Source organism: Pan troglodytes, chromosome 23 (genome assembly GCF_028858775.2).
Source record: "Pan troglodytes isolate AG18354 chromosome 23, NHGRI_mPanTro3-v2.0_pri, whole genome shotgun sequence".
Lineage (NCBI taxonomy): Eukaryota > Metazoa > Chordata > Mammalia > Primates > Hominidae > Pan > Pan troglodytes.
The window spans coordinates 22370910-22395243 of NC_086016.1; the positions used below are offsets into that span (position 1 = coordinate 22370910).

A 24334-nucleotide genomic window follows, 5' to 3' on the forward strand; every position below is an offset into this window, starting at 1 on the left:
TATTATATATGATATATTATATATAATATAAGGATGCAGGATGTAAATGGAAATTATATATATGTTATATATATTATATATATTAGATTATATATATATATATTTGGGGGTGCCCTATTTCCCATCTCATAACTTATTTTAAGAAGCACAGCATAATAATGTGTGGGCTTGGGATTCAGTTTTTGAAACAAAACACTGAGCCTTCAATGACCTTCCTGTACATGTAAAAGCACACCTGTCTGCATGGCAGCAGTTGGACCTCACAGTGTGGATTGTGCCTTCACCCTGGAATGTTTATGCCCTATCGCCATGGTGATGGGATTAGGGATCTCCTGCCCTTGGTCCTAAGTGCCACTGTCTGTGCCGAGTTTTTCAAAGGTCAGAGCAGATTGAACCTTTGTGGTTTCATTTTCCCTGATTTTGATTTTTCTTATGGGGAACCTGTGTGGCTGCATTCAAGGTATGTTCATACTGGCCTGTCAAATGCGATCTTTTCAAATTACTAGTTAATGCTTTCAAAATATGTTATTTAAAAAATTATCCTCTGTATTTTCCATATGCAGTTATAAATATGTTTCATGGTTATGTTTTATTCCTCAATTTATATATTTGATTATTGTACCAAGCAGAGTACCTTTGAAATTTTTTTTCATTTAAAAAATATGTATCTTGGCTCAGGCCTGTAATCCCAGCACTTTGGGAGGCCAAGGCAAGAGGATCACAAGGTGAGGATATCAAGACCATCCTGCCCAATACAGTAAAACCCTGTCTCTACCAAAAATACAAAAAATTAGCCTGGCATGGTGGCAGCTGGTGTAGTCCCAGTGTGGTGTAGTCCCAGGTACCTGGGAGGCTGAGGCAGGACAATCGCTTGAACCCGTGAGGCAGAGGTTGCAGTGAGCCAAGATGGCGCCATTGCACTCCAGCCTGTGCAACAGAACAAGACTCTGTCTTAAAAAAAAAAATTATATATATAATGTATATTATATATATTATATATTATATAATATATGATATACAATATATAATATATAATATATGATATACAATTATATATCATATCTATTATATGTCACATTATATATATTATATATTATATACATAATATATAACATATATAATATATAATATATAATAAATACATTAGGTATATAATATATCTTATATGACATATAATATATATTATATTATATGACATATATAATATATTTTACATATTATATATTATAATATATTATATACATTAAATATAATATATGTTATATATAATATATACATTACATAATATATCATATATTACATATAATATATATCATATATTACATAATATGTATCATATATAATATATATGTTATATTATATATTTTATAATAGATATAATATATCTATTATATAATATATATAATATATATAATATAAATTATATAATATATAACATATAATATATGATACATATATAATATATGATACATATATAATATTATATAATATATATTATATCATGTATTATATAATATATGTTATATATTATATAATATATATCATATATTATATAATATATAATATGTATTATATATAATTATTATACATATATAATAATTATATATAATATAAGGATGAAGGATGTAAAAGGAAATTATAGATATGTTATATATATTATATATATTATATTATATATACATATATATATTTGGGGGTGCCCTATTTCCCATCTCATAACTTATTTTAAGAAGCACAGCATGATAATGTGTGGGCTTAGGATTCAGTTTTTGAAACAAAACAGTGAGCCTTCAATGACCTTCCTGTATATCTAAAAGCACACCTGTCTGCATGGCAGCAGTTGGACCTCACAGTGTGGATTGTGCCTTCACCCTGGAATGTTTATGCCCTATCGCCATGGTGATGGGATTAGGGATCTCCTGCCTTTGGTCCTAAGTGCCACTATCTGTGCTGAGTTTTTCAAAGGTCAGAGCAGATTGAACCTTTGTGGTTTCATTTTCCCTGATTTTGATTTTTCTTGTGGGGAACCTGTGTGGCTGCATTCAAGGTATGTTCATACTGCCCTGTCAAATGTGATCTTTTCAAGTTACTAGTTAATGCTTTCAAAATATGTTATTTAAAAAATTATCCTCTGTATTTTCCATATGCAGTTATAAATATGTTTCATGGTTATGTTTTATTCCTCAATTTATATATTTGATTATTGTACCAAGCAGAGTACCTTTGAAATTTTTTTTCATTTAAAAACTATGTATCTTGGCTCAGGCCTGTAATCCCAGCACTTTGGGAGGCCAAGGCAAGAGGATCACAAGGTGTGGAGATCAAGACCATCCTGCCCAATACAGTGAAACCCTGTCTCTACGAAAAATACAAAAAATTAGGCTGGCATGGTGGCAGCTGGTGTAGTCCCAGTGTGGTGTAGTCCCAGGTACCTGGGAGGCTGAGGCAGGACAATCGCTTGAACCCGTGAGGCAGAGGTTTCAGTGAGCCAAGATGGCGCCATTGCACCCCAGCCTGTGCAACAGAACAAGACTCTGTCTAAAAATAAATTATATATATTTATATTATGTATATAATATATAATATGACTTATAATATATATTATATATGATATATAATATGACTTATAATATATACTATATATAATAGATAATATGACTTATATATTATATTATATGACATATAATGTATTATATAATATATAATATATATTATACAATATATAATATGTTATATAATAATACATAATATATAATATATAATATTATATATGATATAATATATAATATATAATATTATATATGATATAATATATAATATTATATGATATAATATATAAATATTATATTATATATGATCTAATATATATCATTTAGTATATATTATATATCATAGATTATACATAATATATATCATTTATTATATATAATCTATGATATATATTATATATAATCTATGATATATATTATATATAATCTATGATATATATTATATATAATCTATGATATATATTATATGTAGTCTATGATATATATTATATATAATCTGTGATGTATATTATCTATGATACATAATATATAATATGTGATATATTATATATCATATAAGATATATAATATATCATATAAGATATATATTATATATAATTATATTATATTATATTAGATATCATAATATATTATATATTATATGATCATATAATATAATATTATATATGATATTATTATATAATATTATATATGATATTATATAAATATAGTATATTATATATGATATTACATACATATAATATACTATATATTATATTATATTATAATATATATTATGTTATGATATATTATGTATCATATATATGATATATTATACAAAATATTATATGTAATATATATTATATATAATGTATTATATAATATATATTATATATAATATACATTATATATCATTATATTATATATAATATTATACATATAATTATATATAATATATATGATAATTATATATTATATATTAGTATATTATATATAACAATTATATATTATTATATTATATATAATAATTATATATTATTATATATTATTATATTATATATAATAATTATATATTATTATATATTATTATATTATATATAATAATTATATATTATTATATATTATTATATTATATATAATAATTATATATTATTATATATTATTATATTATATATAATAATTATATATTATTATATTATCTATAATAATTACATATTATTATATATTATTATATTATATATAATAATTATATATCATTATATTATATATAATAATTATATTTTATTATATTATATATAATAATTATATATTATTATATTATATATAATAATTATATATTATTATATTATATATAATAATTATATATTATTATATTATATATAATAATTATATATTGTTACATATTATATTATATATAATAATTATATATTATAATATTATATATAATAATTATATATTATTATATTATATATAATAATTATATATTATTATATTATAGATAATTATATATTATTACATTATATATAACAATTATATATTATTATATTATATACGATATATTATATGTGATATAAGGATGCAGGATGTAAAAAGAAATTACATATATTATATATTATATTATATATAATTATATATATTATATTATGTATAATTATATATATATATATATATTTGGGGGTGCCCTATTTCCCATCTCATAACTTGTTTTAAGAAGCACAGCATAATAATGTGTGGGCTTGGGATTCAGTTTTTGAAACAAAACACTGAGCCTTCAATGACCTTCATGTACATGTAAAAGCACACCTGTCTGCATGGCAGCAGTTGGACCTCACAGTGTGGATAGTGCCTTCACCCTGGAATGTCTATGATGCCCTATCGACCATAGTGATGGGATTAGGGATCTCTTGCCCTTTGCTCTGCCACTGTCTGTGCCAGCCAGGCCACTGGGCCATTGTGGCAGATGGTGATGCCCTTTGTGTGGAGCGCACTGAGTGTGCGCTGAGGCAGACACAGTACTTTTGACAACTTTATCTGCTTCTTTCAAAACTGGGTCTGCATTATGATAAAGTGGTCGGTTTTAGGCCAAGCAGGTGTATGTCATAGAACAATGACTTGGGAGTTCAGAATCCTGGCCGTCAATAAGCCTCTGAGCCTTATTAAGCTGTGAAATCTAAAGCAACACATTTCACTTATAATTAAGCCTCATGAGCACTTATACTGTACACTTTACCTACATCAAATCATTCGGCCATCACCACAAACAAATGGCATGATTGATTTACTATCACCTTTCGCTGGGTAGAAAAAGACAGAGATGAATATGCCCAAGCTTATGAGCCCCTCAGCAAGAGAGCCAAGATGGGAACCCAAGCATACAGCCCCAATGCTGAGGCTCTGAACTACTGACCTGCCCTCAGCACTCAGCCTTGGGATCATGAGTCACTGTGCAAGGGAGTTCCAACATCTGCATGTATGTCTGGAATGATCTGAGCCTGTAGAGTTCCTACACACTGGCCACATTATAGGGTGGTGTCTGTGGTCACACAGCTCAGGGCAGGTATTAGTACATGAATAGCTTAGATGTGTCATAGTCTTTATGTGAAAGGCACATAAAAGCCCAAATGCTTTTGAACTGGTTGCGGATTTTGAGTTGGAGGACAACACTTGGGACAACCGGTCACATTCCTTCAGTGCGCGGCCACTCCTCAGCACATATCCCAAAGCCGGTAAATAATGGGAAGACCCTGTACTGATGTTTGATGGCGTTATGAACTTCAAATGACCCCTAAAGAAATGTTAAAAAAAAAAAAAAGTCTGTGAGCTACACAACCTGGGGACAAGACAAGTAAGAACACAAAATACCACTAAATAATGAGCCTCATGTATCACCCTGCTTGCAACTCCCTCGGCAGCTGGTTTGAAGAGCCTCAGTGCTCACCAGGGGCCATCTCCCCGCTCTGCCCTCTCTCGCTGTGGGTTGCCTGGGCTGAACATAGGCAGCCCCTCACATGATGACTGCAAACACAGGGCAAAGGAAGACTGAACGGAAAATGTATGGTTATAGTGGTTATTTTAAAATATAAGTATTTCAGTATTTTCTAATCTTTAATAATTGATTATTTTTAGCGGAGGTTTTTTTTTTTTTGAGACAGAGTCTTGCGCTGTTGCCCAGGCTGGAGTGCAGTGGCATGATCTCAGCTCACTGCAACCTCTGCCTCCTGTGTTCAAGCGATTCTCCTGCCTCAGCCTCCCAAGTAGCTGGGACTACAGGCACGTGCCACCACGCCTGGCAAAGTTTTTGTGTTTTTAGTAGAGACGGGGTTTCACTCTGTTAGCCAGGATGGTCTCAATCTTCTGACCTCATGATCCACCCGCCTCGGCCTCCCAAAGTGCTGAGATTACAGGTGTGAGCCACCACACCTGGCCTGATTTTTTATTTTTTTATTTTTTGAGATGAAGTCTCTGTCACCCAGGCTGGAGTGCAGTGGTGCAATCTCAGCTCACTGCAATCTCTGCCTCCAGGTTCAAGGGATTGTCCTGCCTCAGCCTCCTGAGTAGCTGGGTTTTTTTTTTTTTTAGTTGAGATGGGGTTGTACCATGTTGGTCAGGCTGGTCTCGAACTCCTGACCTCAAATGATCCGCCCACCTCCACCTTCCAAACTGCTGGGATTACAGGTGGGAGCCACTATGCCTGGCTGATTATTTTCATAACCAAGAAAAGAAATAAATATAATTAATGCTGGTGCATGGTATTAAATCTAGTTTTTAAAAAATTCACACATAAACAAGGCAGAATCCTATACCCTCCATGATAAATGCAGTAGCAGTGTATGTGGGTCTGTGGAGGTTGAAAGGGACTTGGTAGATGTCAAGAAGGTAGTGGCAGTCCTGCTGGGCTTTTAAAGGGTCTGAAGAAGTGACAGGATGCTGTGGTTGAATCCTAGCATGTATTTTAGCATTTGTTCATTTGGAGTTTGATTATTTCACGTTGCTTCATTTGCCATTACCTGGAAAGCCAAGGGCTCTACTCTCATTTCCTTGCTGCTCTTTCTTTGCCTTCCTTGGTCCATGAAGAAGATGGTCCAGGAGAAGCTCATTCCATGCTTGTTAACCAGGCACACCCCTAAGTTCCAGTCCCTGAGTCATTCATGAGTAGCACTGCCAGTGAACTGACAGCCATGCTGTGTCCCTCCACATCCCCTAGGTGACTCGAAGAAGCCTTCCAAAAAGCATGTGAAAAGGGAGCCCTCCTCTACTACCAAGGTAAAGTAGCCTGTCTTTGCCTAAGATGTAAATGTTGTTTTCTTGGATCCTTTATTTTTCAGTTGATATCAGCTATGGGAAAATTATCCACTACATTATAGATGTTAGATAATATTTCCTTGAGGATGGAGGAGGTGTATTTTACCAACTGACACCTGATTCCAGAGGACGTGCAAAATTGGCAGTGTCAGATAGTACACTGCGTGTTAAGGGATGTTTTCTTCAGGAACAAGCTTTCCACTTTAGATAAGAATTCTGCAATTGCTACTCAAAAATTACCTAGACAGAAACATTCTTCAAGAAAAGCTCCTGTGCTTTCCTAAGGGAACTCTACTCTAGAGTTGGGGCTTTTGACTTGAACCTTATTTCCAATCTTGGTTACCCAGAGTTTCCAAGTGAACAAAAGACCTGTGTGAGCCATCCATAGCATAGCCTGATTCTCAGAGTGTTTTCCTTCTCTAATTACAGGTGACTTCAGGGAGCACATTCAATGGTACATATTCTGGAATCACTCACTGGTTGTTAGAAAAGGATTCTATAGGAAATCTGGAGCTTAACTGCTGGCTTTTGTCTGGAGAGCCTCCATGATCCAAGACATCTGGTGGGAATGAGGATGTGGGGTATAGTAAAGGAAACTGGTTTTCCAGGTGACATACTCTTTTTATCTATGTATAGTTTCTGGGAATGTGTTCACGTTAGGTTGTGTGTGGGTATGTGTGTATTAGGGCGGGGGTGGGGTGAGGTGGTCTGTGTGCACGTCTGCATGATTTGCTTGTGAATGTGTGTCTATGTGTGTTTCCCCCAGGAAAAAAATGTTGTGTTTACCCAGCACAACTCTCAGTGCCATTTTTCTTAATTTAACAAATCAGACCACATACTTTACTTACATTAGTTCACACCTCATCATCATCATGCCCATATGTTGTGAGCTTGTTTATTGAGCCCACATGCCAGATGGAGAAACTAAGCCACATAAATAAATGTGCCCTGGTTCACTTGCTGCATAGTGAAGAGTCAAAATGTTTACTCATACGGTGCTAATGTTGAAGGCCTGAACTACAACCTCTATTTATCAGCCAGTGAAGAGATCACTATTCACCATGCAAGGGAGTTCCAGCACCCTCTATGCCTGGAATTACCCACGCCTGCAGAGATCCCAAACGCCATCCCTCACATAAGAGAGCCTCATGATCTCATAATCCAGGTAGCTATGTAGACATCTTCCTGCAGGTGTCACATAGTCCTTAGTGTGAACCCAACATAGAAAGCCCATGTTTCTGATCAAATCACAGGTTCTGAAACACTAAGGGAGGCACTAAGTAGGACAATGTGGTGCCTGCGTGTCATAGCTGGGTCTCCTCAAGACATGGATCAAGTCCAATAAGAATTGGGGAGATGCTTTAGAGTCTTGATGGAGTTATCACCACAAGCCCTCTGAGCTACACACTTTAGGGATCATGACCATTAAGTACTCAAATTACCATTTGGTTGTTATCTGGGTATCCGTCATCCTTGTGGCAACTGTCTTGTGAAGCTGGTGTGGACAGCCTCAGTGCTGGAGCTGTGCCTGCCTTCTGAATGGACCCTTTCTGTGTTAGCAGGTGGGTACAAGCATGGGGATCAGCACACTCAGTGGATTTACACACACAGCATTGAAGAGTAAGGCTGGGCTTCATTATTTATACATTTTCAATAAATGATGATCTTCATAACATAAAATCAATGACGTAGTACACTAGAATACTGTCCCTAGTATTGAATCTTGTCTCTCAACAAAGGGTTGCTTAAAGTCACATGACAGATTCCATTCAACTGATGACACATGCTGTAGCAGCAGTTAAAGCAGTCATTTGAAAAGGCTTTTACTATAAACTTATGTGTGAGCCTGAAGTGGGGGATAAAAGAGGTGATTAGCTCCCCTGTGCCATGTTTCTATTATGTGCATGGTGGAGGAAAATTACACAGGAAGGTGATGGAGAGAACAGAGCAAAGGATTGGACGGGTCCATTGAACCCATAAGACTATGGTGAGGTTAGTGAATGAGATTGGTCATTTTAGGTCAAATTTTACCCAGAGCTGGTGCAGCCACTGCCCATTCTTAGCCAGACCTTATTGCAGGCAGCTCTGATCAATAGTCAAGGAGGCAGTGGGGCTTGCAGACTTAATTCATTAAATCACCAAAGCACCAGCCCACATGGCCACTTTTCCAGTTAATTCACAGTAGCTTGCAAATTCAGGTTTGATCAGTGGAAGGGAAGTTACTCTTTGCAGACCCATCTTTTGACAATCATTTTGCAGTGTCGGAAGGTCTGAGCAGCCTCGGGAGGCAAGCAGTCCCTGGTCCCTCAGTGTAGTCACTGGAGGAGACAGTCACTGAGAGGCAGCTGGCAGGGTGAAGGGAAAGGGGAGGCAGGCCACAGAGATGACAGCCTTTAAGCTGTCATACTGGGAGGTCAAGGATCTGAAAGAGAAAGGAGAATTCTTTATCATTAAGGACCTGTCCTTATCTCAGGCATTTCCTCCGGAGCATCACCTTTGTCCACCCACACACCTTGGGCTAGGAGGACTGGAGAAAGACAGTGAGGGGTCTCTTGGGTCTCTGGCACAGGGCGTGATGAAGAGGTGGCAGTTTTTCAGGAATCTCTCTCTCTAGGGAACCAAATACATTTCCCATCTCAGCTCCTTCACTCAGCGGGGTTGAGGTTCTGCTCGTCACTTATCATCTCTGAATGTCAGCACCCTCAAGTGTAAAATCTCAGCCACAGCCCCTCCTCTGCACCCCCTGCAGGGCTGATGTTCTCCATAAACCATAAGGCATCATGCCCACGGAAAAGCCGAACAGGAAAGCATGCTCCACTGCCCCAGAGCCATCCAAGTTCCCCCTCCATATTCCGCCACTGCTAAGTGTCCAGCTTATTCCTCCTGGCATGTAGTAAACACTTAGAGAACATTACTGAAGTACCAGTCCTCTGTAAGGTTTTCCTGTATTTAGTGATTTTTTAGCCCTGTACTGTGATACTAAGAAGTAGGGCCTAAATAGGGCCTAAAAAGTATTGCTAAAATTACATTATGACAGTGCAGAGAACTGAGGGCAGAGGGAGGACATGAGCTTGCCAGGTCCACATGGCTTAGTGGAATTTGAATCCGGGCCCCCACTCTGCACCAGCCCTGCACTCACAGTCATCCTGCTGTGTTCTCCTCTCCAGGAAGGCACTGCCCACGCAGTCTGTCTGATAGAGGTGTTGAGTGCTCACTGAACTCCGTGATCTTCCTGAAACCCAACTTTGATTCAGTGGGCTCTGCTTGGAAGCCTGTAAAGAAAAGGATCATAAGTTTAAACTTAGAACAGATTATCACTATTTTCCCTCTGGTCTTCTGTCAGCAAGATGTCAACAGCCCTATCTATTGTAAATGCATTAGCCAGCATCTTCTCTAATAGAGAATACAAGAAGATATGCTGTGCACACCAACCAGTGTAGGAGACCTCATGGCTCCCGGGTAAAGAAGAAGAGGTACCCACAAGAAGGTACTGTGGAAGTTCATTAATTAAGTTGATTCAAGAATTGCAATTGCGGGGAGTATTCAGTGTCCCATATGTAAGAGACTAAGCCATATTTTTTAATGTGTCAGGATTCTAATTTGCCTGGTCAGTAAATATTGCTACCACCACAAAAGTAAATATCTACTTAAAAGTCAATTTTGGTTCATGTTGAATGATAGACAATGTTTCAAGCTAATGTCTAGAACTTACCTGGTTGTTAAACATAAGCATAGATCTCCCTGAAAGAGTGGTGCTATATTATTATTTTTCAATTAATATATTTCTTTAGAGAGTTTTAAATTGACATAAAAACTGAGCATATGGCCGGGCGTGGTGGCTCACACTTATAATCCCAGCACTTTACGAGGCCAAGGCAGGCGGATCATCTGAGGTCAGGAGTTGGAGACCAGCCTGGCCAACATGGTGAAACCCCATCTCTACTAAAAATACAAAAAAATTAGCCGGGTGTGGTGGCAGGTGCCTGTAATCCCAGCTACTCAGGAGGCTGAGGCAGGAGAATCGCTTGAACCCAGGAGGCAGAGGTTGCAGTGAGCCAAGATCATGCCATTGCACTCCAGCCTGGGTGACAAGAGTGAAACTCCATCTCAAAATAAATAAATAAATAAATAAATAAATAAACAAACAAACAAATAAAAATTGAGTATATAATACACGAAGTTCCCATATTATTCTGTCTCCTCACCCTCACTTCCTAATTTCACCTATTAGTAACATCTTACATTACTGTGGTACATTTGCTAGAATAATGAGAAAATATTGACACATTATTATCTGAAGTCTACATTTGCATAATGTTCATTCTTTCTGTTATACATATATATGAATTTTGAAATATTTAAAACATTATGTTCACCCTTATGGTCTCATAAAGAAAATGTTCACTTCCCTAAAAATCCTCTCTTCTCATTAATCTCTGTCCTCTTTCTCCAGAAACCTTGGCAACTATTAATATTTTTACTACCGCTTCAGCTTTGCCTTTTCCAGAATGTCATATAGTTGGAATCATATATTATGTAGTTTTTTCAGATGAATTTATTGCACTAAATTGATGTACGCTTTAGCTGCTTTCATGTCTTTTTTATGCCTTAATGGCAAAAAATGGCACATTAAATCACCAAATAATATTGCATTAAAAGAATTTTTGTCTTTTTATTCACCTGTTGAAGAATTTGGTAGATTTCATGAGAGAAACCATCTGGGCCTGGTGCTTTCTTTTTCAGAATGCTCTTAATGTGAATTCAACTTATTTAATAGACATAAGTTTATTCAAATTAGGATCCTAGCATGACCTTGGGAAGATTGCCTTTCAAGGAATTGATACATTTCACTGAGGTTATCAAACTGCGGTCATAGAACTGTTCATGATATTCCTTTTAATGCCTAACAGTTCAGTAGAGATGGCTCCTCTTTTATTTCTGAAATTGGTCATTTGTGTTATCTTCTTTTTCTTGGTTAGCCTGCATATCAATTCATTCATTGTAATGAGCATATCAAAGAACCAGCTTTTGGTTTTATTGATTTTCTGATGGTTTCAGTGTTTTAATTTTATTGATTTCTGTGATGTTGTTTATTACTTTTACTTGCTTTCCATTGCATTCCTCTATTTTCTATAGTTCCCTAATTGAAACATGATATTACTGATTTTAGGTCTTGTGATTTTTAGTATATTGCATCCAATGCTATAGATTTCCCTCTAAGGACTGCTTTTGCTACATCCAGAAATCTTGCCAAGTCACATTTTCTTTTAATGTAGTTAAAAGTATTTTTAATTTTCTATTGAGACTTCTTCTTTAACCCATGAGTTATTTAAAAGTGCATTGCTAATTTGCAAATATTTGGGGATTTTGTGGCTCTTTTACAGTTGTTGATTTTTTGTTGTCAGGTATGTGTTGCAAAAGCAGTCGTCTACCTCATCTTGCCACCACCCAAGATGGCCCAGGATGTGGGCTCTCCCTGAGTGAATCTTTGGCAATCTGCCAACCTGATGCGTTCGGCCTCCTTCTTTAGTCTGAGCTTGCCTTCTGCTTAGAAAGGGCCATTCTCAGTTCTGGCAGGGAGTTTTCCCAACATTGAGAAGGTGGCATTCTTACTCCCCACTGCAGCCTGCACCTCTGACCGGTGGTCAGCAGACAGGACAGAGGTCCTCAGTAGACAGAGTTCAGCGGGATCTCTGACCAAAGTGCATCTTCAGAGTCTGCACCTACCCACTGTGACCACGGGCAGGCTCTGAGTCCTAAAGCAGGAGGAGCTGTGCGACCATCCTGATTGGAAATTTGTGAGGATCACTGTGTTACTCAAGTAAGGTCTTTGGAAAGTGTCGTATTACTACTGTTTGTGAACTGCTTGTTGGTGGCCTGGCTGAGACACACACTTTATGAAAACCAGGACCCCTCAGCTGGTGTGGGTGTCTATGCAGCCTGAGACCCTCATGTGAACAGCCTCGTGGCAGCTGTCTTTGCCCCTTGCCACCATCAGTGCCTCCTTGTTCCTGGGCACTGCTTTCTCTGATGGTGCTCCATTGTTTTCCTGCACCTCAGTGTCTACAGCTGGATGTCTCTTCCGCAATCTAGGCGAGGGGGCATCAACGGCAGTTCCGCTGTGGCACTGCCCTCCTTCTTAGCTTGTCTTGCTCTGTCTTAGGCTCCCTCAAAGATCCCACCCTTCAGGTTCTTCCACAAGTTTCTTATTGAAATCCGAGCAGAAAACTATGACCAATATGACCAATCCTATACCCACTGAAGACATGAATGAAGAATTAAAACAATTCTCCATGGACTCTACCATATAGATCCCTAGAAGTAATTTCTAAAAAAAAAAAAAAAAATCAAGGAAGATGTAATAGTTTTCCATAAATTAGAATACCCTACATGTACAATTAAATGAAATGGCTAGTATAGTCTTGAAACCAAAACCAGATAAGGTAAATTAAATTCTGTGATATTTTAAAATACTGTAAATTCTGACTAATGTGAGTTAATGTCAATATATGAAATAGTAGATTAACATTGAAAATGCAATAAATAAAATTAGCTACCTCAAGAGTTTAATGGAAAAAAATGTGATTATTGCAATAGATGCAGGAAATTCATGAATAACATTCACCCTATATTTGTAGGACAACTATCTGATTAACTTTAAGTGACCTGTGACAACCATTTGAATTAATGCTGCTTTAACAGCATATCTCTTGGCTTGTTAAAAACCCGACAAGAATTTCTGTAACATTAATTTATTTTTAACACCTATATTGGGTGTGAACCCACCATAAAGTTTGCCCACTGAAAAGGTCTACAATTTGATGCTTTATTAAATTGATACTGTGTGCACCCAACACCACGATCTAATTTAAATATGTTTCCCTCACCCAAGTTCTCTCTTGCGCACTGGCAGTTAATCCCCACTCCCATCTCCAGCCCTAAGCAATACTGCTGTGACATTCCATCTCCATAAATTTCCCGCTTGCTTTATAGAAATGGACATATATATATATATTTGGAATCTGACTTCCTTCATTTAGCATACTATGTTTGAAGTTAATTGACGTGTTAGCACGTGCTGGTCATGTGTTTTCCTTCATAGTCTGCTGTGTTTATTCATACAGATAGTGTTTATTCATTTATCAGTTAATGGACATTTAATTATTTTGTTATTTTCTTTGATGAGTGATGTAGCTTTGAGCATTCATATACAGTCATGTAATGCATAATGACATTTTGGTCAAAAAAAAAATTTTTTTTTTCTGAGACCCAGGCTGGAGTGCAGTGGCACAATCTCGGCTCACTGGAACCTCCACCTCCCAGGTTTAAGCAATTCTCGTGCCTCAACCTCCCGAGTAGCTGGGACAACTGGAACACACCACCACGCCTGGATAATTTTTGTATTTTCAGTAGAGACAGGATTTTGCTGTGTTGGTCAGGCTGGTCTCAAACTCCTAGCCTCAGGTGATCCACCCACCTCTGCCTCCCAAAGTGCTGGGATTATAGGCATGAGCCACCACACCCAGCCTAATTTTTTTAAGAAACAAGAGAACTATTTTCTAAATTACTTTTGCCAATTTATATTCCTACCATGATGCATAGCACTAATTTCACCGTACAATGTATGGTAGGCCCCAATATGTAAGAAATGATGAAAGTAACACATAAAGATTAGTATAAAACAAATGAGATTATCGTTGTTGCTATCATCTTTGTCAAATTCTGAAAACAATCTGAGTATATTTTTATATAAATATGCTTGGCAGCATAGCTGAAAAAAGCATTATCAGTTACATTTATCAGTAACAAAGACATAAATTTCAAGGGGGAAAAACACTTGTACTAACAACGCAATGTCAGAATTAACATAAAAATTCTGCTGGTCACTTCGGAATATTTAATTGCCTGGGGCAGTGTTTAGTAGACAAATGAGCATCTATGGAGCACCCAAAGTAGGGGAATCAACAGAACTTGGGTTTCAAGTTATCTGGGTTTAGAGCGTGAAACTTTGTTAGAGGACACACACCTTGCATGAGCGAGGTGCCTTGGTGTGTGTGGACGTACCATTATGCTTGGAGGTACAGCATAATGGTGGCTTCCTCCAGAAAGGGACATTTGGGGTGGATTCATTCCATCTAGACAACACAGCCTGATGTGGCATGGACATGAATGGAGGTGAAATGGTCAGTAGTTGAGAGGATCAGTCCTGACAAGGGCCGAGGTGAAAAACCTGGCAACCCCTTCAGGTGCAAAGTCTTCAGTTGAAAAAGGAGGTGGTCACAGGAAATACTGAGACAGGTCAGCAATGCATGGGAGACAGAGTTCTTGGCCCTGCAGGGTGAGTAGTGTGGATTCTCAAGTTTTCTCCTCTCTCCATTAATTTCTTTCCCAATGCAGATGACTTCCATCATACAGTCTTCAGCAACCTTGAAAGACTGGACAAGCTTCAGCCCACTCTTGAAGGTAAAGGAAGGCAGCTAACAAGACTGGCATCTGGGCTTGGCTGTGCATGTTTTCTATCGTGGGGAAATATATATAACACATTATTTATCATTTGAACCTTTTAACCAAAGTGTGCACTCCGTGGCATTCAATATATTCACAGGGTTGCATAACCAACACCACTATCTACACCCACAATTTTGATGATTTCTTACAAAACCTTGTCCACAATAAGCAATATAGCACCTTCCCCCTATTTCCAGCCCATGGTGATTCCTATCCCACTTTCTCTTGTATGAATTTGACTATTCTAGGCACTTCATGTCATTACAATTATACAATATATTCCTTTTGTGTCTGGCTTATTTCACTAAGCATAATGTTCTCAATGTCCACCCATGTTGTATCATCTATCAAAATTATGTTCGTTTTTTACAGATGGATGATGTAGCATTGCATGCAGACCACCTTGCTTTTATTACATTCATTTGTTCACTGATGGTTGGATTATTTCCACCTTTTGGCTCCTGTGAAAAGTGATGCTATAAACATTAGTATACAAACATCTGTTTGATTTCTGTTCTCTATTCTTTGGGGTACCTAAGAGTAGAGTTCCTGGGTCCAACAGGGGTTCTATATTTAACCTTCTGAGCCACTGCAGACTGTTTTTCACAGTGGCTGCAACTTTATCCATTTCTACCATCAATGTATCGGGGTTACAATTTCTTTACATCCTTCTTCACACTTATTTTCCTTTAAATCATCCTAGTAGGTGTATATTGGTGGCTGCTTGTGTTTTTCATTTGCATTTCCCTAATGACTAATGATCCTGAGCAGCTTTTCCTGTGCTACTATCTGTGGCTATATCTTCTTTAGGGAAATATATGTTGAAGTCTTTTGCCCATTTTTAAAGAGTTGTCTGATTTTTATTTAGTTAGTTGGTTGCTGTAGATTTTTGAATATATCTTAAATATATTTAAAAATATTCTAAATTTTAGTCTCTTACAAGATAAATGATTTGCAAATATTTCCACCTTTGTGTAGAACTTTAGATTCACAAACTTCATTAATTTGTATGAAATCCTCAGCAGTTGACCCCAAACAGATAAGACTGAAGCAGTATTTTAGGAATAGTTGAAAGTATGATCACCACAAAACATAAGCGTAATCAAATCCTGCAAGCTACATGTAAGGCACAATGACAAATAAGGCAGCAAAGGGCCATCTGGTGATTAGTTCACCACACTTGTTGCAACTGTTTGCGCTGCAGAGTTAAAACATACCAGCATTCAACCCATGTCTCCTCTCTTGAAGTAAACTGTCGTATGTTGGCTGGCCTGAACAAGCATAGATATTCTCCATCCTCAATTAATATGCATGCATGACAAAGAAAAGGAGGCCTGGATGAAAAAATATTGTGTGATTAATAATCATGCTTTCATTAATTTTAAAAGATATAATTTCAGTACTTCTAATTCTCCCATCAGCAGTTATAACAAAGGATTAGTGAATAAATACCATAGACTGTTTTGCCTAGAATTGAATCCAATCTGTCTATTAAACTTTGCTTTTATTCAAGTGCAAAATGCTAAAACACATAATAACTGCAGTGACAGCCACTGTGGATCCTCAGAGGTAAAAGTAGTCTTGGGACATAAATCCTGCAAGCTAATATTGTTTTTACAGGGTTTAGAAAACCATTTAGCTGGGTTTCAAACCTCACAGTGTGAGCAGTGGGACTCTCATCAAACTATAGCATGTGCTTCAGTACCATTTGTAGACTGACTCATTCCCATTGCCTTAAGTTGCCATCAGCAAAATGCCAGGGACTCTATTTCTTGCTCCTTAGCTCCTCGTTCTTGCCTGTCTTTCCACGAGGGAAGATTTTCTAGCAGGAGCTCAAGCTGTGCTTTTAATGAAACACATCCACACACACTGTCCTGTTGTCCACATTAAGCAGAGCTCCCTGAATAACTCATGAACAAAAGCATCTATGACTAACTGTTGCTCTGTGTCCTCCTAGCCTCTGAGGAGTCTCTAGTTCACAAGGACAGAGGAGATGGAGAGAGGCCAGTCAACGCGAGGGTAAGGTTGCCTTGCTTTCTCTGAAATAGAAATGTTCCTTTCTTGGTGTCTTTCTTTTTCAACTGACTTTACATGTGAAAAAATGACAATGTCCATGACAGGTATTAAATGCAGTTTTCTGAGGGGGAGGAAGAAGTGACTCTTAGCAACTGATATGTAATCCAAAATGGCATTTAGCTATGACGGCTTCAGGTTGTTGACTGTATCCTTGGGGTCCTTGTCCTTGGAAGCAATGTCTTCTCCTTGGATTCAGTATTTTGCACTTGCCAACCTACGTGGACCTGAGAGATACACCGTCCAGAAGCTGATGCCTTTTCCAGTGTGTATCCTACCCTTGTTTTGGAGGCCTTGAAGTTGACTACACTTTCTGATCAAGTTTTCAATATTCATTGAGAGAAACACAGCCTTGTGCAAACAATCCACAACATGACATACCCCTCAAAAAGCTTTGTTTCTGTATTGCAGGTGGTGCAGGTGGCCCCTCTGAGGCGTGAATCTAGTAAGTATTCTGGAATCACTTGCCAAGAAAACAATCTGGATGCCAAGAAAGGTGTGGCATCCTTGCCTGGTTTCAATGTGAAGAGCCTCCCTGATCCTGGGATTGTGATAGGAATAAGTATAGGGGAAGTGTTTTTTTAAAACCTGAATTCCCCAGGGAAAAATTATGGCCAAATTTTGAGGAAGCAGCTGTGCTCCCTTTTGGGTGGTGCTGAGTTGGGTGCTTGAGGATTGGTGGTGTCTTGTGTGAGGCTGCATCGTGTGGTGTGAATGTGTGTGTTTCTGTACAGGTGAGGCTGTGTGTTTTCTCAGGAGAGATTTCCCACTTATACAACCCAATCACCAGTGTCCACTTCTAACAATAAAATCCACCCCCGCTCTACTCTCTCTGTACAGTGACTCCTCCACCCTCACTAGAGTCATCCCCGGGTCTGCCTTATTATCCCCACTGCTCAGGTGGAGAACCTGAAGGGCCAAGGGAGTGGCCCCAGCTCCCGAGTTCCTGAATGAAAAAGTGAAAACATGAACCCAGGAGTGTGGGCCAGTGCTGACGCTGACATGCACTTAGTCATGGGGTGTTCACCACCACACAGGGAGTCCAGCATTCATGTATAAGCCCTAAAGCACCGAGCCCAAAAGGCCCCAGACACTGCCCATCATCATAAAGTGGCCTCCGTGGTCACACAACCCAGGGCAGTTATAGGCTCATCTCCCCACGGACAGGCATAGTCATCAGTGTGTCAAAAGCACAAAGATCCCCAGGTGTTTGGCTCAGCTCACCGATCCTTTTTTTTTTTTTTTTTTAACTTTTAAGTTCAGGGGTACATGTGCAGGATGTGCAGGTTTGCTACATATATAAATGTGTGTCATGAGAGTTTGTTGTACAGATTATTGCATCACCCATATATTGAGCCTAATATCAGTTATTTTTCCTGATCCTCCCCCTCCTCCCACCTCCCACCCTCCTCCAGTAGGCCCCACGCTCACAAATTCTAAGAGGAGTGGGGGACCACAAAGGCCAGTGTGGCCCACTTCAGTTGTGAAGTTAATTTGCTCAGCAACTGGCCAAAGTCTATAAGGATGGGTGATGTATTTTAGTAGATTTAGTAATACTATCTTCCCAAGCCCTAAAATGCTCAAATCCTGCCAGCCAAAAATGGTGAGGAGGGACAGATAGGAACTCTGTGTGGCACTTGGTTATTAGCCTGGCTTCCATCCCTTAGTGGCAAGTCTCTTGTATATGTGGGTTAAAGACCCTCAGCCTCAAGCCAAGCCTCCTCCATGAGGAGCCATCTCACTATTGACTGGCTAGTGCCGGGTATGGCCACCAGCCCAACTGAAACAAAATGTTGCTTTAAAACAAGTGTAAATCTCATACATACAACAGGCAAATGCAGAAGCAGTGTGGTCTCGCAAGTTGTAAAGAGGACAGTCGCAATTTTGCTGGACTTCAACCTGGGTAGAAGACATGAGGGAACTCTGTCACTGAATCACGGCAGAGTTCAAGGCCACTTGCAGACTATTTCATGTTACAGAAGGTGGCCTTTAGCTACTAAGCAAAGGCCTCTGTTTCTCATTTCTTTCCTGTTCATCTTCTTGGTCATCCTTCTTCCGCAAGGGAAACGAGCCCAAGCAAAAGGCAGTTTCAATATTAATTTGACCGAGGTTTTGTGCAGTTAATTATCATCCAGGTAATCAGGTGCAACCCAGTCTGCCTAGCAGCCCCCCTGTCTCTGCTCTGTGTTTTCATTTAATAAACATTTTGGTCTACTTACTATGTGCTAGATTTTCTCGAGACCAAGTAAATGAGATAGAATCTTTATGTTGGCAGCTAAGTTAGATTTAACATAACTGACAAAAATTAAAATTTCTGATTTCTTGTAAAAATATTTTGTATGTGTGAATGCATACTGAATGTAAAGTGGATAAAAAAATCACACTTGCACTCATGGAAGGCTTTTCATGAATTTGTCAATTTCTATTTTTTTATATTTCCCCATTTCACCGGATAATGCATACCTGAACCTGGAAACTGATTCCCACAGCAGAAAGTGTTCTGAGCCACATCCCTTAGCTTCACTAGTGCAGGTCCACCTGGGAGTATGTCCCACCATCAGCTTGACCCATGCTGTGATCAGCCACCTCCATGCATCACACCAAGCAAGCCCCTGGGTGATTCACAGTCTCCAGCACCAGGGCACTGACCTTAACTCTGTGTTCTTCTAGCTCCCCATGAGGACACCGTACACGACATCGCTAATGAGGACGCTGTATATGACATCGCTACTGAGGACGCCATATATGACATCGCTAACGAGGACGCCATCCAGGGCATCGCAAACGAGGACGCCGCCCAGGGCATCGCTAACGAGGAAGCCGTCCACGACATCGCTAACGAGGACGCCGCCCAGAGCATCGATAACGAGGACGTGGTCCACTACATCGCTAACGAGGACGCCACCCAGGGCATCGTTAACGAGGACGCTGTCCACAATATCGAGGACGTTGTCCACAATATCGCTAACGAGGACGCCACCCATGGCGTCGCTAACGAGGTCGCCGCCCAGGGCGTCGCTAACGAGGACGCCGCCCACGCCGTCGCTAACGAGGACGCCGCCCACGGCGTCGCTAACGAGGTCGTCATCCACGGCGTCGCTAACGAGGACGTCGCCTATGGCGTCGCTAACGAGGATGCCGCCCAGGGCATCGCAAACGAGGATGCCGCCCAGGGCATCGCTAAGGAGGACGCCGCCCAGGGCATCGCACACGAGGACGCCGCCCAGGGCATCGCTAACGAGGTCGCCGTCCACGGCATCGCTAACGAGGTCGCCGTCCACGGCGTCGTTAAAGAGGTCGCCGCCCAGGGCATCGCGAACGAGGACGCCGCCCAGGGCGTCGCTACCGAGGACGCCGCCCAGGGCGTCGCTAACCAGGTCGCCGTCCACGGCGTCGCTAACGGGGACGCCGTCCACGGCGTCGCTAACGGGGACCCCATCCAGGGCGTCGCTAACGGGGACCCCGTCCAGGGCGTCGCTAAGGAGGACGCCGTCCAGGGCGTCGCTAAAGAGGTCGCCGCCCACGGCGTCGCTAACGAGGATGCCGCCCACGGCGTCGCTAACGAGGTCGCCGTCCAGGGCGTCGCTAACGAGGACGCCGCCCATGGCGTCACTAACGAGGTCGCCGCCCAGGGCGTCGCTAACGAGGACGCCGTCCACGGGGCCGCTAACGAGGTCGCCGTACAGGGCGTCGTTTACGAGGACGCCCTCCACGGCGTCGCTAATGAGGACGCCGCCGACAGCGTCGCTAACGAGGTCGCCGCCCAGGGCGTCGCTAACGACGATGCCGCCCACGGCGTCGCTAAGGAGGACGCCGCCCACGGCGTCGCTAACGAGGACGCCGCCCAGGGCGTCGCTACCGAGGATGTCGCCGACCTCATCGCTAACGAGGACGCCGTCCACGGCATCGCTAAGGAGGACGCCGCCCACGCGATCGCTAAGCCGGACGCCGCCCGCGGCATCACTAACGAGGACGCCACGGCATCGCTAACGAGGTCGCCGCCCACGGCGTCGCTAAGGAGGATGCCGCCCACAGCGTCGCTGAGGACGCAGCCCACACCGTCGCTAAGCAGGACGCCGTCCACGGCGTCGCTAACGAGGACGCCGTCCACGGCGTCGCTAACGAGGTCGCCGCCCAGGGCGTCGCTAACGAGGTCGCCGTCCACGGCGTCGCTAACGAGGACGCCGTCCAGGGCGTCGCTAAAGAGGTCGCCGCCCACGGCGTCGCTAACGAGGACGCCGCCCACGGCGTCGCTAACGAGGTCGAAGTCTAGGGTATCACACACAAGGACGCCGTCCAGGGCATCGCGAACGAGGACGCCGCCTATGGCATCACTAATGAGGACGCCGCCGACGGCATCGCTAAGGAGGACGCCGCCCAGAGTATCGCTGATGAGGTCGAAGTCCAGGGCATCGCACACGAGGACGCCATCCACGGCGTCGCTAACGAGGACGCCGTCGACGGCGTCGCTAACGAGGTCGCCGCCCAGGGCGTCGCTAACGACGATGCCGCCCACGGCGTCGCTACGGAAGATGCCGCCCAGGGCGTCGCTACCGAGGACGCCGCCCACGCGATCGCTAAGCAGGACGCTGCCCACGGCATCGCTAACGAGGACGCCGCCCAGGGCATCGCTAACGAGGACGCCGCCCAGGGCATCGCTAACGAGGTCGCCGTCCACGGCGTCGCTATCGAGGACGCCGTCCAGGGCGTTGCTAAAGAGGTCGCTGCCCACGGTGTCGCTAACGAGGACGCCGCCCATGGCGTCACTACCGAGGACGCCGACGACGGCGTCGCTAAGGAGGACGCCGCCCACGGCGTCGCTAACGAGGATGCCGCCCACGCGATCGCTAAGCCGGACGCCGCCCGCGGCATCACTAACGAGGTCGCTGCCCAGGGCATCGCTAAGCAGGACGCCGCCCACGGCATCGCTAACGAGGACGCCACGGCATCGCTAATGAGGTCGCTGCCCATGGCGTCGCTAACAAGGACGCCACCCAGGGCGTCGCTAAGGAGGACGCCGCCCACGGCGTCGCTAAGGAGGATGCCGCCCACGGCGTCGCTAAGGAGGATGCAGCCCACACCGTCGCTAAGCAGGACGCCGTCCACGGCGTCGCTAACGAGGTCGCCGCCCAGGGCGTCGCTAACGAGGTCGCCGCCCACGGCGTCGCTAACGAGGATGCCGCCCACGGCGTCGCTAACGAGGATGCCATCCAGGGCGTCGTTAACGAGGACGCCCTCCACGGCGTCGCTCACGAGGATGCCGCCCAGGCGATCGCTAAGCCGGATGCCGCCCACGGCATCGCTAACGAGGTCGCCGCCCAGGGCATCGCTAACGAGGTCGCCGTCCACGGCATCGCTATCGAGGACGCCGTCCAGGGCGTCGCTAACGAGGCCGCCGCCCAGGGCATCGCTACCGAGGACGTCGCCAACCGCATCGCTGAGGATGCTGCCCATGGCATCACTAACGAGGAGGCCGCCCAGGCCATCGCTAAGCAGGACGCCGCCCACGGCATCACTAACGATGAGTCCGCCCAGGGCGTCGCTAACGAGGTCGCCGCCCAGGGCGTCGCTAACGAGGATGCCGTCCACGGCGTCGCTAACGAGGTCGCCGTCCACGGCGTCGCTAACGAGGACCCCGTCCAGGGCGTCGCTAACGAGGACGCCGCCCACGGCGTCGCTAACGAGGTCGCCGTCCAGGGCGTCGCTAACGAGGACGCCGTCCAGGGCGTCGCTAACGAGGACGCCGTACACAGCATCGCTAACAAGGACTCCGTATACGACATCGCTAATGAGGATGCCGTATATGACATCGCTAATGACACCGTACAAGGCACGCTAACAAGGACGCTGTACAGGACATCGCTAATGAGGACACCATACAAGGCATCGGTAATGAGGACGCTGTATACGACATCGCTAACGAGGACACCGTACAAGCCGTCGCTAACAAGGACACTGTACACAACATCGCTAATGAGGGCACCGTACAAGACATCACCAATGAGGGCGCTTTATACGACATTGCTAATGATACCGACAAGGCACGCTAACGCGGACGCTGTACACGACATCGCTAATGAGGACACCGTATAAGACATCGCTAGTAAGTATCGCAAGAACAAAAAACCAAACACTGCATATTCTCACTCATAGGTGGGAATTGAACAATGAGATCACATGGACACAGGAAGGGGAATATCACACTCTGGGGACTGTTGTGGGGTGGGGGGTGGGAGGGATAGCATCGGGAGATATACCTAATGCTAGATGACGAGTTAGTGCGTGCAGCACACCAGCATGGCACATGTATACATATGTAACTAACCTGCACAATGTGCACATGTACCCTAAAACTTAAAGTATAATAATAAAAAAAGACATTGCTAGTGAGCACACTGTATACGACATCGCTAATGAGGATGCTATATATGACATCGCTGATGAGGACGTTGTACACGACATCACTAATGAGGACACCATACAGATGGCTTGAGCCCAGTAGTTTGAGACAAGCCTGGCAACACAGCGAGACCTCATCTCTACAAACATTTTTTTAAAATATGCCAAGCATGGTGGCGCATGCCTGTAGTCCTGGCTATTCAGGAGGCTGAGGTGGGAGGATCACCTGTGCCCAGGAGTTCAAGGCTGCAGTGAGCTATGATCACATCACAATGCTCCAGCCTGGGCAACAAAGCAAGACTCCATCTCTAAAAATAAAATTAAATTAAAAAAAGATCTTCACCGTAAAAGAGGTATGCTCAAATGCAATAAAATCATATAAGAAGGCCAGGTGTGGTGGCTCATGCCTGTAATCCCAGCACTTTGGGAGGCTGAGGCAGGTGGATCATGAGGTCAAGAGACTGAGACCATCCTGGCCAACATCGTGAAACACCGTCTCTACTAAAAATACAAAAAACAATCAG

At 42.2% G+C, this 24334-nt stretch overlaps 2 protein-coding genes and 1 long non-coding RNA gene across 4 annotated transcripts; 2 read left to right on the forward strand and 1 right to left on the reverse strand.

The window, feature by feature from the left end:
• Positions 1 to 337: 337 nt before the first annotated feature.
• On the forward strand, positions 338 to 23801 carry LOC112206746 (mucin-20). Of its 2 annotated transcripts, XM_063807775.1 has the most exons (8): positions 338 to 460; positions 6733 to 6791; positions 7260 to 7284; positions 10231 to 10317; positions 15228 to 15293; positions 17296 to 17357; positions 17823 to 17856; positions 20082 to 23801. In XM_063807775.1, the coding sequence occupies exons 1-8, from the start codon at positions 433 to 435 to the stop codon at positions 22364 to 22366; spliced, it is 2646 nt and encodes an 881-aa protein (XP_063663845.1). In that variant the 5' UTR covers positions 338 to 432; the 3' UTR covers positions 22367 to 23801. The 2 variants fall into 2 exon arrangements, 1 of the variants encoding a protein (XP_063663845.1); XR_010156000.1 differs by lacking the exons at positions 338 to 460; positions 10231 to 10317; positions 15228 to 15293; ... (1 more) ...; positions 17823 to 17856; positions 20082 to 23801 and adding an exon at positions 1884 to 2047 and having other exon boundaries at positions 7260 to 7447.
• LOC134809681 (uncharacterized) lies at positions 8943 to 10141 on the reverse strand. Its single transcript, XR_010156002.1, has 2 exons — positions 9970 to 10141; positions 8943 to 9252 (listed from the first exon to the last, which is right to left on the reverse strand). It is a non-coding gene; the product is annotated as an uncharacterized LOC134809681 (long non-coding RNA).
• On the forward strand, positions 22381 to 23801 carry LOC134809687 (putative uncharacterized protein ENSP00000383309). The gene has a single exon (XM_063807809.1). It carries the CDS (start codon positions 22381 to 22383, stop codon positions 23248 to 23250), a length of 870 nt encoding a protein of 289 aa, XP_063663879.1. The 3' UTR covers positions 23251 to 23801.
• Positions 23802 to 24334: the final 533 nt, after the last annotated feature.